The 18,616-nt window shown below is 40.6% G+C and overlaps 1 protein-coding gene across 1 annotated transcript in view; it reads right to left on the bottom strand.

Annotated features, from left to right (window-relative positions):
- Positions 1–18,616, bottom strand: part of cerk (ceramide kinase) — a 44,547-nt gene that overhangs the window by 3,548 nt on the left and 22,383 nt on the right. The window contains exons 7-12 of the mRNA XM_040035043.1: positions 13,645–13,719; positions 13,349–13,501; positions 11,611–11,716; positions 11,278–11,357; positions 7,245–7,450; positions 1,689–1,867 (exon numbers count right to left, since the gene is read on the bottom strand). Coding sequence (XP_039890977.1) covers positions 1,689–1,867; positions 7,245–7,450; positions 11,278–11,357; positions 11,611–11,716; positions 13,349–13,501; positions 13,645–13,719 — 799 coding nt within the window. The remainder of the gene's footprint in view (positions 1–1,688; positions 1,868–7,244; positions 7,451–11,277; positions 11,358–11,610; positions 11,717–13,348; positions 13,502–13,644; positions 13,720–18,616) is intronic.

An 18,616-nucleotide genomic window follows, 5' to 3' on the forward strand; every position in this document is an offset into this window, starting at 1 on the left:
ACTAGGTAAAAATGTGCATTCCCCCAACCAGTTTTCTACTTGTCGAGTAGTTTGGTATCTTCCATGTTAACTAAAGTGACTGCAGCTAACTCCAGAAACCACTTGCAAACAGTTGAGGAAAACTCTCCCGACTGATGGTTGCCAACTGGTCTCCATGCCTGTGTGACTAGAACCTAAGGTCCATGTTCACCATCCTAAAACTCAGTCCACTTAAGCAGTCATCACTTTGTCAGCGGCAGCTGCTCTTTAGAGGACATTTCAGGATCTCGTTAGTTAGGTAAACCTTTTGTATATTGCCCACCCTCTAATATGCCAGTCAAAGGTATTCTTTGCTTGCACTGTTAGACACTTCTAGGTCTCTGGTCATCAGTCTGCTGACCTGTTCTGGCATGTAACCATGCTAATGTTTAACAATTCTCACTAAAAACAGTTATCTAAGGCTGATCTGAATGTCTCGATCTTTAATGGCTAAAAATCCAGGATTCACCGAAGTCATTGGGATCAAGGAACATGCATGTCTGAACAGCTTTTCACAGCCATCTACCCAGTACCTTTAGGTGTTTCAAAGCCATAAACGACCAAGGCGAAAAGGCAAAGTCACGGTCACCCGAGTCCACAGGCTTTTTTCTACGATTTCAGTTTAGATCAAAGCAGCGGCTAAAAGTTGTACATCTGAGTTTTACTTCAGTGCACTGTGAATACAGAGTTGTCAGGCATACAGAACATAATCTGTTTCTACTTACGCTTTAAGACATAATACTCAGGAACATTTGGGGCAATTTAAGCCAAGATTACAGCTTAATACCCAAAAGGAAAGTCTTTACCACAAATATCCAGCCATGATGATGCAATAGGTATGAGCCCTGCACGTATTTCAATACTTCATCCATTATACTGCTCCTACAATATTATGTGCTTCAATTCAGAACCATTTGCCAGTCGTCATCTATGCCGAGTGATCCAGGCCCGTCTTTACCGCTCCGCCGCACAGAGTTCATTTTTAGTGACAAGCTTCATAAGACGGTAAAAAGAAGTTATCGAGGTTTGCTCCTCTTTACCAGGCAAAGTAGAGTTTAAAAGCATTAAAATGTCTAATATATGAGCAAAACATTCATCACAACTTATAAATAAAAATGCATTTTATTGTTTTTCCAGTGTTTGTTTCCCCAAGTTTGAGAGATTTCTTTTCTTTTTTCATTTTTTTTTTTTTTAAACACCTTAGTCTATTCCAGGCAATTTCACATGTTCACTGCAGTCACCAAATGTTTCTATAAATCACCCAGAGGATCTTATACGAGTATGCAAATGTGCATCTAAGTAGACCATGTAACTGTACTGAAAGTCTTCCTTCTGGGGTTTAACCTCTTACCACAGAGGTTTCTTTGGTCCGGATATTCCCAGGTATTTAACCCCTAGTGGGATTTTCCGCTTGGAGGTGGTCCTCAGAGTTAATGACCCACCTTGTAATCATTTGAGTCTCGGAAGGGGTGTCAACATTATAGGTGCCACCTATAACGCTGCCCTGAGAGTCTGAGATTAAGACTACCATCACCTGGATGACATCATTCCTCACCTGAGCCAAATGCAGTATTTCTACAAGTCAGACCTTGGTTGAATCTCTTATGATGCCTCGTAGCGTACGTCGCACGATTGTCTGTGCAGTCACACATGATTCTGTTGTCATTTACCTGACTTGAATGGCAACCTCAGGCAGGATCTCCCCATCGCAGCTCCAGCTGCCAAGGGGAGTGCTGTAGCCAGTCTTTGTTGCAGGCTCGCTCAGGTCTTCCAGTGAAACCAGTATGTGGCGCTCTGGCTGGAAGCGAAACTTCCTCACCCGGTGGACCTCTACAAAAGGGTGGTCAAACTGGGGGAGAAAGGCAGAGACACATGAGAAATGATGAAAGGGGAGAAGACGGACAGATAAGATGGATAAAGGAACAGATGTTCTCACAGATGCTGCAGATGTTATGCTCCCGGATCACCTGAAAAGGTTTCAAAGTGAGCAGCTTGAGAGCCGACACAAGAGCTCATCTTTGTTTTAGTGCTCGACTAAATCAACGTTTCTTCATTCAGAGTCACAAGGAAATAAGACGTACTGAACAGTGAGGATGGAAAACAGCATTTTAGAAAAGAATTTCTAATTAGAATTTCCTCATAATAAGTGTCTCCACCAAAATTTTGAACTACAGCTCAGTATATAATGTATAAATGCTTGTCTAACAACAATAAATGAATGATTAACCCTTGATTATGGGGAACGGAGCCTTCAGTCGCTCTGCTCCTTGGCTCTGGAAATCTCTTCCTCCAGCAATAAGAAATATAAACTCTCTTCCTGCATTTAAGTCACAGCTCAAAACATCTGTTCAAACTGGCTTATTCGCTTTAGTGCTCATTTTATCTGTTGTCAAGTTCTGTTTTGCAATTTTAACTTATTTTATGTATTTTATGACTGTTGCACCTTTTATTAATTTTGTTCTTTTGTAAGGTGACCTTAGGTTTTTGAAAGGCGCCCTCAAATAATATGTATTACTATTATTATTATTATTATTATTATTATTATTATTATTATTATTATTAAAGTTTCACAGAGCAAGCACATCTACTATCACATGTCCCGTTTTTCCTAACACATGACAACATTATAGCCATAATGATTTACTGACATTTTATTGGAAGTTAAAAAACAATGGCATGAACAATCTTAAGCTGTTTTACTACACAACCATCTGTAACCATAACAACTGTTAAACACTGTTCTCACTGTTACAGTACATCATAACTCCTGTCTACAGTGATCAAAATGTATTCAACATTCATTAACAGAACACTAAACAGACAAAGAAATGCTTATGACACATTAGCCTGGTCGTTCAAAGAGGTTGTAGAGACCTTGCACATGTGGGGCATCCACACTTTTCCCCCACATTCACTGCAGCTCAGGTGCTGTTATAATATTATGGATGTGCCAATCACGCGTATGATCGTCGTTTTAATCTCAGTTTGCTCAAAATAACGACAACTAGTTCATGTTTTGGACAGTGTAGTCACATTGCAGGTTCTTGTGCATCTTCTGACCTCTGCATGACCTCATTTTGTGCACCATATTTCCCCAGTCATACAGGAAGCCGTTTGCACTTCACTGACTGTTAGATTTGTGTTTTGCTGTCATTTTTCCCCCCCCGCCTGCTCATTTCTTTATGTGTACTATAAGACACACGCTCCCTGTCATTCTTCATTTCCATTTGCTGTGCAAATGTACAAACCATTCATATGCAACACAAACCCTAGGAAACAATGCCGCTGTTGTTTTGTACATTATCATTGTCATTATTATTAAATCCTTTATTTGAACAGTGCTCACTGATCTCTTTTTCCAGCTATATATCAAAACTGCACTTTATGAGTGATCACAAATCAAGAACAACGTTGAAATATCCCAGAGACTGCTTTGTTTTCCTCAATTATAGCGAAGTATTTAAATCCAGTTTTGTCAAGTTCGGCATGAATAACACGCACAGCTCAAGTTAAAGTGTCCTGTGACCCGATATTCTAAGCACCGTCTTTAAATTTGATTAAGGAGCAGAGGCAAGCAGGCAGTCTTTGCAGCACTTTTTCATACACGATGCCACAGCGAGTAAGAAAAGAATCGCCTGTAATAAATCGTGATGGACCGTGACACACAGAATCGAGGCTTCCAGGTGGATAAGAAGTATGCATACAAACAATATCACCGTAATCAAGTGCAGACAAAACAGTGGATTGTACACTGACCTTACGACCTGCGAATGAGAAACAGGATTCGTTTCTGTATAAAAACCCATGAAAGGCCCTTTATGCTGTTTCACTTTTCTAAAATACCCCTGCGATCTTTCAAAGCCCAGCAGGTGCCCATCACTGCAGGAACCTGGGCAAGTGTGGTAGTGGGAACGCAGACGGGTCCCATGACTTTGTCAAGGTCCTCGTTGATCTCCGTCTACACTGCCCCAAACCAAGACCTCTTGTTTCCTGAAGATTTCTCAAACTGATGGATCCATCAGGAGAAACTTGGAGTTCACCATCTAGTTCAACATGCATACTGGAGGAGCTGGGGATCAAACCACTGACATTCTGATTGGTAGGTGCCCCATTCAGGGCAGGGATAGCTCAGTAGGTAGAGTGGTGGCCCCATGATTGGAAGATCGGGGGTTCAAATCCACTGAACGGCTACCCTGAGCAAGATACCGTCCCTACACACTGCTCCCCGGCGCCCAATTGCTGCCCACTGCTTCACTGAGTGAATGGGTTAAATGCAGGGAGGAATTTCCCCACAGGGATCAATAAAGTATACATTATTATTATTCTACCACCTGAGCCACATCCCCATCCAGTGATCAGAGAATCCCATTTTCCTGAAAAATTGCACTTAAATTTAGTTTACAGGCTCCTTGTGTAGAGTAAATATTGTATTTTTCCTACTGTCTTCTTACGGAACATCCTTATATCAACATGTGGCTGTTTTTCCTTCTTTTTCCAGTGACAGATGTAAACAGGCAAAAGGGAGAGATGCGGGTCAGATAACATGCAAGTGCATGAAAACTGTGTGAACGCTGGAGGAGTGAAGGAAAAGAGAAAAGAAAGATGAAAAGAAATTATTTTGTCAAAAATCCCCTTTCATCTCCGTCAGTGTTGCAGAAAGCGCACGGACAGAGCTGAACCTATTTTCTTAAACTTCACAGGGTGCCACTTTCTCTCTAAACTCCTCTCTGTTTTGTCTTGCTTTCTTTCCGTACCTTCCTCCCCTCTCTTTCTGACCCTCTCTCATCCTGAAAGTGGAGTGAAAGCCATTTATTTCACATCAGACCCGCTTTATGACTGCAGCCGCTTTGCATTCATGCTGGATGGTCTGCCTAAAAGGCTTTCTGACAAGGCCATGAATACGCTTAGTGGCTTCTCACTCCTTGTTTCTCTCTGCTTGGCTGGACAGTGATGCTGATATTAGCTGAACTCTGACGCAAAGTCCCGATCACCCTACTCATACTCGTCTCCTGTTCTGTGCCGCAAGTAAAGCGGCAAAGACAGCCTAGAGATGCAGCATGTCATCATTTTTCGTTGCCATTATCACATTCAGACATCTGCGATTCCTGGACGGTGGTTAACGAGACTTCTTTTCTTTTCCTTACACAGCTGTGACAAGTGAGTGTGTAATATAAAACAAGCTTTAAACAGCAATGCTAGCTTATCAAGCTCAAATAGCCAGGGCTAACATGCTCTCTGAAACATACTTCTATGTCAACATCTACTTACTATGATGATCGTAGCGTGTGTGTGTGTGTATATATATATGGACCTGTATGTACCCGTACCTCCTTAACAGACGGGCAAACAAACTAACCCCCCAGAAAAAATGTGCAAACTCCATCACACACACACACAGAGCAGTTATTAATGTCTCTGTGTTTTTAAAATTTCCCTTATGTGCCATTCAATGTGTGTTGCCCGTATGCAACACACTCGAATTTAGTTCGAGTTATCATTAAACACAGAATTTAAAACGTTCTGTGTAATCATGTAAAACAAACCAGTTGCTTGATTTGCAAACATTAAAAGGGAGGGAAATGTTGAAAACTGCTAAATAAACATCATGTATCATTTCATTAATAATTAAAACCAAGTGAAAATTCTGTTTGTTTTGTACCTTTACTTTGTAAAGGTGATTCAATGATCCGTGAATAAAAATGGAGCGGCATTAGTTGCACAGTCATTCAAACTGAATTCCCCAGCTCATGGAATAATAATGGCAATCTTATTACTACCATATATTCAATGTTTTTAAATGATAATTATTTTTTTAAATTAAGACACTGTGGTACTCTTGGTAATAGTGGTATTTGATTATAATTGATAGTTGCTGATTGTTTGGAAAAGTTGCTGATTGACAAATAAATATTCATTAGTTACATTGTTTGTTGTTGAAAACAGAAACAAAGAGCGACTTCTCCATTTGGGAAATTGGGACAATCGAGCATCGCGCTACCGTTTGCTAATTAGACCCAGACAAATCGGAGGTAATAGATAAACAGAACCAAACTGTGTCCCATTGCTAATATCTTGCTTTTGACTCTCAGCGTTTGGATTATAGCATTCAGGGGAAATCCTCAGCAGTCAAAGTCATTTTAATTCCTACATTCAGCAGCATTGCCAGTGAAGGCTGGTAATTTTATGTTGTGCATGCACATTTCTCTGAGTCATCTAGATGCTAAAATATTTAATTGGGACTGGAGACACGCTCCGTGTCACTCGGAGCAGCAAAATCTTTCCCTTTGCTTGATAATTTCACTGTAACAGCACCCGCCTCTGCGCTCTGCTCTGAATACCATTTTCTTTACTTTATCATGTTTGCCTTTCTGTGCCGCTGTATAATGTCAACTTTAAAACTGGAAATCTATCAAATCGTCGAATCAAACCACATCACAGGTAATATTTTACCTTTGTGATTTAAATATCAGGGCACAACTGAAAAGGAAAATCTGACATTTAGAAATCGCCTCACGATGCCGGCTTGGGCTAAAAACACTGGAAATTCACACTTTTACCAAGGCAGCCGGTGCAGATAAAATTACTTGAGATCCCTCTGAATGGGATAAACTTCCTGTGGTCCTTCCTGAGGTAATAATTACTAATCACTAGACTACCCCTGGTAATACTTGTACTATCCTGTGAGGGCATTAGTCTAGTATGAGCCTGCTCTCCCATACAGTGTATCCCTGATGCAGCGATTACCGGTGCCTCTCTGGACTAGGGTGGAGGTTATTTATGATACGTGGGAAGGCATAAGGGCTAAGGCATTTGAACTAAAGTGAACCAGAGTTGAGAAATTGAGCAGAGTCAGCAAAGGGAGGTGCTAGCACAGCAAGTGGGCAAACTCTTCCTTCTGCTTACTCGATTACAGGCTCAACACACTCAATCCATCTGTGCACAGACTGGAAAGTCATCATGTTGAACTCGATGCTGTGCGTAGTGTTTAACACGATGATTGACAGAGGACTGCTTCACCGTTATCTGAAGATTCCTTCTGTTATCCCTGCCGGATCCGAATTGCAGTCTTTTCCATTCAGTAAGATTACGCACAGCATGCCCCGCGCTTTACATTTATCGACAGTTTAGGCATATTAGGGGAAAAGCATCTTAACTGCTGCATGGCTATTAGGTAATAGCAAGTGCATTGAGATTTGATTGCACACAGCGCAGCTGCGTACGCCTACCTGATCGTCTTTGTTGGTGTGTCGAAGAAGGTGTTTGAAGAAGTCCAGGCGGGAGCAGTTCCTCACCAGGATCAGGTCTGCATTGCCGTCAGCGAGGTGGGCGAAGGGTGACAGGCCTTTTGGACTTCGAGGACAAGCGCAGCTCATGTTGGCTGCGTTAATGGCAATAAACTTTCCATGGATCTCATTCCAGTCACTGCTGTCATCTGAAACCAACATCAATGCATTTAGGTTTACAAGTAAGAACAGACTAGATGAGGTGAAGTCATTCATACACAGATGTTACTCCTCAAGCTGCAGTTCCTCTGATGGCCACTTGAGGCTGGCTCCAAAGGTGAGTCAATCCACACAGACTGATGTTAAAGTGCACGACTTTAGCTATAAAAAGAACGTCTTTGCAGCCCGTTTACATACACTTTTCCCCTTCTTAACATCTTTAAGGCAGTGTATTTTTTTTTTTAAATGACCCACCTGTTTGGATTTAGTTTGGGTGTAGCCACTTTGACCGTCACGTGTGTCAACAGAAGATAAAACTGTTTCAGCAGTCTGTTGCTCAGCGCTGACTAAAAGATATGTGCGTCTGCGAAGTGCACCTATACAGTTTATGGTTGCAGTTTGCAAGCCAACTTGGAAGTCAGCAAATATGGTGCTTTCCAGCTTAAACTTGTGCAGTTAAGAAATCAAAGGGTACAGTTGATGCATGCGTTATATATAAGTGTGTTAGGTGTTACATGCAGTCTGATTGCAAAACTGTGGGCACAAAACAGCTTAAGCTGCAAATTGTTCTGTGACACTTGCAAAGTAAACTTACATGTAAACACTATTAAATTGTGCGATTACTGTTGATTTGCATTACCTGTAATGCAAAGCAACCATAATTACCCTTTTGTGATCATAAGAGGCACGCAACCCAAACAGTACTTTTCACTTTAAACACACCTTTGCAGAAGAGTTCAGTTTCATATCAATGCTGCAGAGAGATATATTGCCTTTAACTCAGAGTTACGTGAACTTTACGCATGGCAGTCTTCTCCAATGAAGTTTGGACGCCTAAGCATAAATTCGTCCAAATTCCAAATTTCCAGAATTACTCCTGGAATTACTTTGGTAGAGCGTGCAGGAGATGGGCCACTTCTCCTCTCCAGCTCCTCACCTGACACACCTGCTCCATTTCCACACAAGCGCAACTGGACATCAAATAGGTTTACACACTAGGAAGCTGGCATTTGTTGTGTTTGAAAAGAATCTTTGCTACCAAGGTCAACAGTGAGTTCAGCGAGTTTCATTCAGTTGCACATTTCTAACTTTTGATTGCTGGATGTCAGCATCTTTCTCCTTAAAACCTTTAAAAACTTGACTTGGTTTCCAGTATTCCATATTAGGTTGCCAAATGTGTAGTAATCCATTGCACTGCTGAACCACACTACAGAGCTCCAAGCTGCCGGTGCTGTATGCTCCAAATAACCACACTCACTTTTATTTAAGTGCACTCCACTTGGAATTAAATGTGTCATGTTGATGGAGGGAAATGGTGAGTTAGCAGCAAAAAACTAAAAAAATCAAGCGGTGGTGAATGAGAAAAAAAAAAAAAAAGACTTTTTTCACAACCCCGCCTCAAGCGGTCGAAGGTAATCTTTTAAAAGTGTGAGGTTATCAGTTTGCTTTTGTCCATTTGTGCTTTTGCTTAACTTCTTCTGCTGTCTCTGCAATATTCAAACTCCTCCGTGTGACATTGAGACTCTTAAACGAACAAACCTTGAGCTGAAGAGATTTTAAGTTCACTGGAACTTTACCTGCAATTCGGCTGCAGCTCTGCCACATTTGCAAAAAACGCCACATTTTATTTCGTTTTGGAGAATTCTGAAAACCTCAAGCTATGTACTTGTACAACTGAGATAAGAGATGGAAAGAACCCTCATTGAGCCTGATGTTTGGCTCGTCCAGGAGGGTCCATTATCAAGCTGAAATGAATAATCTGTGCACCATCAGATATGTGGGTTTGAAATATTTTCTGCATTTTGCTAAGTCTTTATGAGTCCTGGGGTTAAGCTCCAAGCTTGTCACAGAGCAATAGTGATGCTGATGAGGGTCCATTAAGATCCAGATGTCTTGGCAGCCGTTCTCAGCGCAGCTACCCCGCTGACTGAGCCAAGATAGAAACTTCCCCGCCGACACCAATCTACCAAGGCTGCGAGTCTTCCGCTACGAAACGCAATTAAGCACGACGAGGTAAGGGTCAACAAAAGAAAGAGGAAGTCGTACAAAGGTGGAAGGCTGATGGGTTAACCGCGAGTTTGCTCGTTATGATTAAATGGCACGCGTGGCCTCCCGTACCGCGAATGACAGACGCGATGGTTGCACTTCACAAATCACCACTCTGTTCCTCCGAGATTAGTGGCTGTTTACTTGTGCGATGGCGTATCAAAGACACAGTGCTATCACCCACGGGACCGCCAGTGTCTGTCACCAGGGTGATAGTCGCTGCAGCAAGCTGGAAAAAAGTGATCACAGACATCCAAATTAGCATCTGACTGCTCCGCGAGCACCTCAGAGGGAAAATTATGTGATCTCGGAAAGCAAAACGATTCATTACCCACCCCCCCAACACACACAGACACACACACACACGTTGCAAAAGCAAACTTACAGAGGTGATAACGCGAACCAATGATAACAAGCCCACCGAGGCTACTTTAAAACAACAGTATTCTAATTGGAAAGCAGTGATGTAAAAGTTAAAGAACAACAACAAGACATCCAACGGTGGACTGTAGGCTCTGCGTTTGGAGAATGTTTCCAAAGGAGTGTTTGCTTTTGCAGGAGAGGCTGGCTCATTTGCAGTGAGGGAGTGTGTCGTGCCTCATTGATTTAGCAGTTGTCTGAGATTTCCCTCACCAGAGAAGAAGACAGGAAGAAGAAAAAAAAAAAAGCACAAAACAAACAGCAGCAGTGGCGTGAGGCAAAAGCCCCGTCAGTGCTGGCAGAGCCAAATTTTGTTCTGATTAGTGGAAACTGGTCACACGGCCTGCACAGATACACAAACAGGTTGCGCTTGCTTTTATATTTAAAACAGGCGAAAAATAAAAAAATATAAACACAAACACTCCAGAGGAGCCCCGAGTGCCAAATAGCCAAGAGAAGATACTGCTGAATTTAACATCCTGGCACTAATTAGAGAACACACACACGCACAGATCATCTGCAGCTCAGAGTACACACTAACACACACTAACACACACTAACACAGGAGTCAGTATTTCATCTGGCTCCAGAGGGCTTCTGCTGCGGTGTCGCGGTTTTGAGAGGGTTGGGGGTAATAAAGTGTGTGTGTATGTGTGCAAATGGTCAGAGGGAGAGCAGGAGGTGGCTGTCGTCCTCGGTCCTGTGCAGACAGAAAGAGTCCGACTGGGAACATGTAACCTCGCAAAGTAGGCGCGAGGGCTGGTTGCTGGAGATTCGGTAAATCAATAGATTAAAAAGGAAAGAAAAAAAGAAAAAAAGAAGGCGGCTCCAGGGGGCATAACAGGGGAGCTATGCACTGTCACTAAAAATCACTTTACGTTTTCTCATCAATAACTCATCAAGAATCTCATCAAGAATTTTGCCGTGCTGCGGGAGAGAAAGAGGAAGAAGAAAAAGGAGAAGAAAAAAAAAATCAACCCAACAGAAAACCCAGGAGCGAAATGTTGCGAGGGAGAAGATGATGCGGTTATTTACACTCAGTCCACCTCAGGTACTTAATCTTTCGCAGAAAAAGAGAGAAAAATGCAAATCTTCCCCTGTTTTATGTGTACGACTTCAAGGGAAAAGACAGCCAGCGTGGGATTGTCTCCTCTCTTCTTTCCCCCCTTCTTCTCCTGTCTCTATTCTTAAAACTACAGCCTGTAAAAATACTCATTTTCACATGTATCAGAAGCCTGGCAATGGTTTCAAACTAGACAAACAAGCAGATAACGAGGTAGAGAAATGAGAAATGCACTTTTTCCTGTGTGATTAAGGCGGTACATTTCTAGTAATAAACCCGAACCCGTACCTTTGCCTGGCTTTTCCTTCTCCTCCGACACGTCGCTGTGCGTGTCTTTTGATGAGCGGTTGTGCTGACAGATGCTGCACCTGAAATATCAGCGAGACTTTGATTAAAACATCAGTCTCCCTGCTGACATTCCAAACTTTAACAAGCCTAAATGATGCATTTGATAGGAATGCATTCGGTCCCGGCTCGGCTTATAAGTCTAAAGCCTTTTGTAGCTCGGTCATGTCACATTTTACGCTACAATAAGTTGTCGAGTTACACAGTGATGGCACTTTTTGGAAAAGGATGAAACTTTCCTGAAAACCCGAAATAAAGCGATAGCTTTTTATTTACCCGGATCGACACTGCAGCTTGTCCCTCGGATTCCCCACGTCGTCCTCGGCGGGGAGGAAAGAGACGGTGCCCTCGTAGTAGTTGTGGCTCAGAAAGGTTTTCACACCTGGAAAGGAGACACAGTCAGTGTGAGTGAAGAATCCAAATGTGCCAGTGTGTTTTATTTTGTTGTGATTAATTTCAACCTGAACTCTTTTGTTTTTTTTTAAGGTTTTACTAGAAAAACAAACAAACAAAACACAACACATCAGCTTTCACTTTTTAGGCAAGTATGTAACCCCCCTACCCTGCAGAACCACTTTATTGATCACTGTTGATTACTGCATAAAAGTTTGATTTTTAAAAACCAAAAAAAACCCCAAAACCTTTCTAGCTTATTGCATTCATATTATTTATTAATTGCACAACTCTCTTGCACAATGTCCTTTCTTCTTTAACTTCATTTTGATTTTCTGTAGTTGTATATGTAAAGTTTTTGCACTCCCTCACAGTGCTCCTGTGGCACTTTTATTTTAACTATGCTGTTTATTTATTGTAGGCTGCGCTACCTTTTATTCTTTATCCTGCTGATGCAATACAATTATTTCCCTTGTGGGTTCAGTTGTCTACCTATACTAACTACCTGTCCATCCATTCATCCACCCATCTGTCTCTTATTGCATCACCATATCAAATGCTGGCACTGTGTCCGAGCAAATATGCAAAGGGTGTTGTTTGGTCTTTGCTGCTATCGCATGCAGAGTTGTGTCAATATTTAGAGTTTTTTATATACTCCTCCTACAAATGATCATAACTGCCAAATTGTGACACCTGTAAGGATGCTGTGTTAAACGTGAACACAATAAAGGTGTTATTGTTATTTTTAAACAGGGCTAAACGTAAGTGATTTAACTTTGGTCAAGTTTTCCATTTGGGAACACGTCTAGACAGCTTCCAGGGTGGATGCTATCTTAGCCTCCTTCTGTCCACTTGCGCTGTGCGATTTTACGATAATCCTCAAACAGCAAAAGAGCAAACATCAAGCTCTCTTTCAAATTGACTTGAATTTTGCTTGGAGGATCATTGTTGGTGAGAGCCGGGCCTACAGCTACATCTAAGCACTTTTCTGCAGTTCACAGTGGAATGGTCCACAGTTTCCAAGCCCAACGGTAGCCCGAACCACTTCCATGTGAGTCCTTCCACTCCTTGAAATTGAAAATCAATGACCATTCTGACACACAGCACACATCACAGGCACCAAGTACACTGGGACATAACATGACTAGAGAACATTTTGATCACACCTCATTTTTTTGTGCCTACCTGCAACCAGGAAGTGTAAATTAAAGTAAAAAGATGAGTTAAAATTTATGGATTTCTATTTTGGATAAGTGAAGCTCAATTTTTGTGGATGAAAATTGCTTATTTCTGTTCAGCTGGCTCTAGTTTAGTTTCCCTATCTGTCATCATAGCGTTGAAGCCTAGACAAAAAAAACAATAATAATAAAAATAATAACAATAATATGTAGAGGTTTCTGCAGACCATCTCATCTAATCATGGTGTTAGGAAAACTGTTGATGCTGCTGCTGATGTCTGGACCCTTTACAAAGCCAGCAAGCCCTGGGATGAACTCCAGGTTAAATCTTTTTTAAAACAATTCATTGTGAGATTGATAGCGTTTAAGAACAGTGAGCCAAGAGTTAAAAATAAAAGGTTAAATGATCTAGGCAGATTTTAGAAAACTGATGGCCCACATACCTGCCAGGTCGTATCTGGCAGGGCCAAGCCATCTGTTCCTCTCACTGTCTGAAAGCACATCTCCATAGAAGCCGTAGCCAAGCAATGAGACTGAGTATCTGAGAAAGACGTCATTGTGATGAACTGAACACACATCCATTGGCTGCGAATCACCTGTTGAGATAGTCAAAAAAAAAATAAATAAATAAATAAATAAAAAAAAAAATAACATGAATATGAAACTAAAATTAGTCTAATCTTTCAAAGGTTGTTGGTTCTTGTAAGTTTTTCATATTCTTTCAGCAATTTCCACTCACCCACAACGATGTGTAAAGCAGAAGTAACTGGATCGTTGGTTCCCACTGTAGCAAAGCAGATACAGTCAGTAGACCCTGTTGGGTTACGGAAACAAAGATACGCTCCGGTTAAAGAAATAAAAATGACGTACTTCTTTAATTTACCAGAAGGTTGTATCCTCTCTTTGTTTGTCTGGGTTTTCAAAGATGTGGATACATCTAATCAGTGGCTCTGGAGTGTAGTGGTTTATACAATCAACTAATAAGTCAACGGTCCCTTTCCTGCTAATTATGCTTATATTTAATATTGAAAAAAGCACATCTTATTCTTTATGCTTTGTTTTTGTTTTTTAATGTGCCAGTATTGGTTTGGCTGTTTGATGCATCTTAGTAACTTTCACCATGTATTCACAGGTACATACTGAAAGGCCTTTTTCCTTTTAAATCCATGTCTTCCTCCTTAAGACAGGAAGTGGAGCAGATACATGATATTTTCCTGTCTTCAACTCTCAGTAAATCTAAAGGTTGCAATATACACTCAGGATATGTGATGGGTACTCTGTCATGAACGCCTTCCAGCTAATCAGAAGAGACTGTGTAGCAGCTTAGCAGACACTGTTGGCACTTAAGTTTTCCAAGATGCTGATAGTGTGTGTAAAACATACTCTCATAAATTAAATCAGTCCTTACACATCATAAGCAGGGTCACGTCTCTCAAATCTTTGACCAAGTGAAGGGAATTTAGTTGAATAATTTCACTAGACGGAAGCAAGGAGACATCGTAGTCATAAAGTTAACCGATCGGATAGCTCCAGGCTCCGGGCTATCATCAGCTCTCTTCAAGCAACAAATGAGGGATAAGAGGCATCCCCGCTTTGTGAGAAATGTTGAGTTTGACATTAAATCTTTCAACTTGAGAGGTAATCAGCCAGTATCTCGCTTTCTGCACCACATGGTGTAATTTCAGACCTATCTGCCCTACTTTGATCATCCTCAAGTGGTAATATAGACCTACTGCCACTGATGAAAGACGGAGAGCGCGAGCAAGAGAGCAAAGAGAGGAGAGTGAAATCTAACCAGTGATGTTTTGAGCTGGCTCACAGAAGCGTGACAGGGAAGATCAGGCCTGTCATTCAGTAGCGGACACACAGATGAGTATGAAGATGAGCTCCCTCTCTTGCTTTTTCTGACTTTCTATGAATATCACTTATCTGGCCTTTGCTTCTTCCCCTCCGAGCTTCATAATCACATCCGAAACACTTTCCGATTGCTCCTGACAGCCCTGCACTGCCTGCTATTTTGCTGAGCATAAAAAAAGGTGACATGTGCCATTTCAGTCTTCTAAAGCTACTCCGTAAAAGCCAGCTGACTTTGAATGAATATAACTGCTGCGCACAGATCTTCAATGATGTTTAGTGCTCAGATCTTCAATGTTTTATTCCCCTTAAGTTGCTCAACCACAATAGCTTGCTGGCATATTCTGAGGAGAGAGCATAGACTGTCACAAGGCAAATCCTCAGTGGAGATGCTCCATTTTTTATCTGTGTTTCCCCTAAAACTGTCTTGCCAGTAAAATCATCTCAGCAGTTAGATCATCTTTGTCTCTGGGAAAACAATGGACGCTAGATGCTTTTAAGAGCTGCTCCAAAAAGGATATTTTAGCTGTTTCAATCCTCAGTACATGAATATATTCATGGCTGCACTGGCAGTATCTTAAAAACAGCCTCAAACCAAAAAAAGCAGACCTTTGATTTAAAATATTTTTAATCAAAATTGTCTAATTTGTGTTACCTGAAAATGTTTCCAGTAGCAAAGAAAACTAAACGAACAAATTAAGTGTTCAGTTGAGATAGATGCTGACACCCAGCTGTAGTTAGTTCATACTACAGTTAGCACAATAAAGCAGCAGTGTCCCATCAGGGCAAGCAAGGGAAGGACTGCTTGTCCAGTGAAATCTATAAATAGTCATCAGTTAAAACTCAAGTAAATTCAATCTCTATTCTTTCATCTCAAACAGTGTTCTGTCTCATAAGTTTGCCCCTTTTGCATCCACTGTTTAAATTACTGTCATGTTGTTGGGCTTTTGTCTCAGGAAGCAGGATTAACTCTGCTTAATTCGGATTTCACTTGAATCTGTATTATATATACACATTTCATGGGTGTGTCCACTTCCTGGTGTTAACGGGCTGGAGCTGAGCAGGCTGAGAGACCAGCAACTTTTTCTGGTTGTTCTGTTGCACATTAAGGATAAACCTCTAGTCTGTGATGGGAGAATTATCTGAGACTAGCAAGACAAACTGCTCGTCTCTGGTCCCCGCGGGCTGAGATCAGTTATGATCTATGCATTTATTACAGTAACAAACAAGTTTCCTCTCGTTAACCACTGACATGTTTGATGTGGAGGATTTAGAGTGAAAACTTTTTTTATTAATAGGCAGGTTGACCAGCTGCAGACTTCAAGTACACTTTTAGATTTAGTAACTCTGAAATCACTTAGTTGACTGAACGACAGTTAAGTGTAACCAGCTGTTTAACTAAGATACTGACAGTTAACCATGTCACCCAATGCTCAAGCCTTTTTTTCTTTAGCAGTTTTGTTATTTATATATTTCAATATACTTTAACAGCAGTTGTGTTTTTCTGGACTTATTACACATAACGTCCTTGGGGATTATTAAAGTATTCTGCTTCTTATTAGAGATATGAGGTCCTCACATGAAGCCACTACAAACACTTTTTATAGAATATAATGCATTACTACCATTAAACAGTATGTAAAGCATTACGCTGAACTTAACCTTACACACCTGCAGCAATAATAAAATCCATATAACAGTCATGGGGAACATTTTTCTGCAGTATAACAGTGGTTATGTTCAGTACTTTACAGTTTTATGTGTACGAAGGTGTGTGGTATAGCTACTAAAGGAATGGTTTTAATACATTTCTTCTTCAATCATCCTTGTCAGCTAATGGTAAATATTTTAAGTATAATAGTAATAATATTTTTAAATTCTTCAACCAGGGAGGCATGCAGAAAGCTCAAAATTTCCATGCAGTGTGCAGCATAAATAAAAGAATAAAAGAGAGGCTGAACTAAATCATGAAACGCTATATTTTAGTGGTTTAAGATCTATTATTCTTTTTGGATATTCATCATCTCTCTTTGCTTTTCTGTATAAGTCACCCTGCACCACTGCAATCGAGTCTGTTCCTTTTATTGGATTTTATGATAACTTTTTGTTTACTCCCCAAAAATCTAATGTTGGACTCTAGAGGAAGTATTAGAAAGCCACGGCTCAATGCTGAAATATACAGCATCTTCACAGGTGTTAGGAGACTACCTTTCCTGTGCATATAGGGTGTTACATATGACCACATTAATAAATTAATTCAGGCATGGAAACAGAGTACAGCTGAGTTTCACCCACACCAGAGGAAAAGCAGTTTATAGCTCTGACTTTGTATTGAATGACCTTGTGAGTTCCATCTGCTAGCAAAAAAAAGAAAAGAAAAGAAAAAAGAAACATCGATAGAAAAGTAGTGCAATAAAATGTGTAGGATGAGTGGGTAGGAAGGTGATACTCAGTATGCAAAACATGTATGTGTAGCAATGGGTGTGATTTTTAAAGTATGATGCAGGTTTTCTTCATAAGAAATGAAACAAAAACAAACAAAAAAACAACAACTGTCCAGCAGATATGTTAAAAAAAAGAACATTTGATTGAAAGTTCAGTGGTAATTCCACAAAAAACTTTACAACCAATTCCTTTTAACTTTAGCCCACGGGTCAACTACCCACTCAATAATGGTTCAAACATGTAAACAAATGCTTTCACCAGGTAGCCATGGGCCCCAACACCATTGTGTTATCTCAGCCAGTGACAGACATTCATTCAATATATACCAGAAATTTTAGAAAAAAGTGGAAATTACACACTTAAAATTTTAATTTATCTGCTTGTGTAAAATGACAAAAGTCCAAATTGTGCTTGTAAGTGGCCTAAAAATCACTTACTGTGTGCCCAGCAGCTTTTTAAAAACCTATGTCATTAACATCAAGCTGTGCACAGGATAGCCTCATGCACTGTATTTCTATCCTCATGAAAATTAAAGATTTAAAAATGTCACTCAGCACGTTTCCATTTATGGCACTTGGACTGATTGACCCTCTGCAGGCCCCTGTTGGGAGCTCCTACCCTGTTGCCATAGAGATCATTGCTTTTAACTCAGAAACCTGGGATGAGAGAGTGTGAAGTTATCGCAATTAGACTCTAAATCATGTTCTGGTGCGATTTTAATGCATTTAAGACTTTTCTTTTAACTGTAGGACTACTTCAGTCCAATTTTATTAAAAAAAAAAAAAAAAAAAAATCCTAACCATCCATCATCCAACTTGCTGTAACTCAGTTATTTGAGACAGCAGGCCCTTATGAAAGAGTCACAATTGATTTCTGACAGCAGAGAAAAAACAAGTGTGACCTCAGTTCATTCAGCTGTGGGTTATGTCATGTGTAGACAGAACATAAAAAAAACATGGATTTTTCATTTGAGAACAAAAAATAAAAATTGTGTAGGCTAATCACAATGTCTCGGGGCGTTATGTTCTACAAAGGTTTGTGCTGCAAAGATTGTAAAGTTGCAGGTTTTAAAAAGAAGACCTTGACTTCAGAAGTTGGTGTTTACCTGTGATTTTGTAGTTTTTCCATCAAAAAGAAAAAACAAAAAAACAGAAGAAAAACCCCCCGGAAAAAAAAAAGACTAGAAAGTGACATCCATCCGCTCTTTTTAAAAACATCTTATTCAATCCAGGGTTACAGAGTAGATCGAGCCCATCTTAGCAATGGTGGGGAAGAGGCAGGACACATCCTGAATAGGTTGCTAGTACTAAAACATACAAAAAGTTGGCTACCTATAACATGCATGTCTTTGGACTGTGGGAAGAAGTCACATATCAGAGGCCCCAGTCAGTGGATTCTATCCCAGCCTTCTT

The sequence above is a fragment of the Simochromis diagramma genome, unplaced genomic scaffold (assembly GCF_900408965.1).
Source record: "Simochromis diagramma unplaced genomic scaffold, fSimDia1.1 OVJJ01000816.1, whole genome shotgun sequence".
In the NCBI taxonomy this organism is placed as follows: Eukaryota; Metazoa; Chordata; class Actinopteri; order Cichliformes; family Cichlidae; genus Simochromis; species Simochromis diagramma.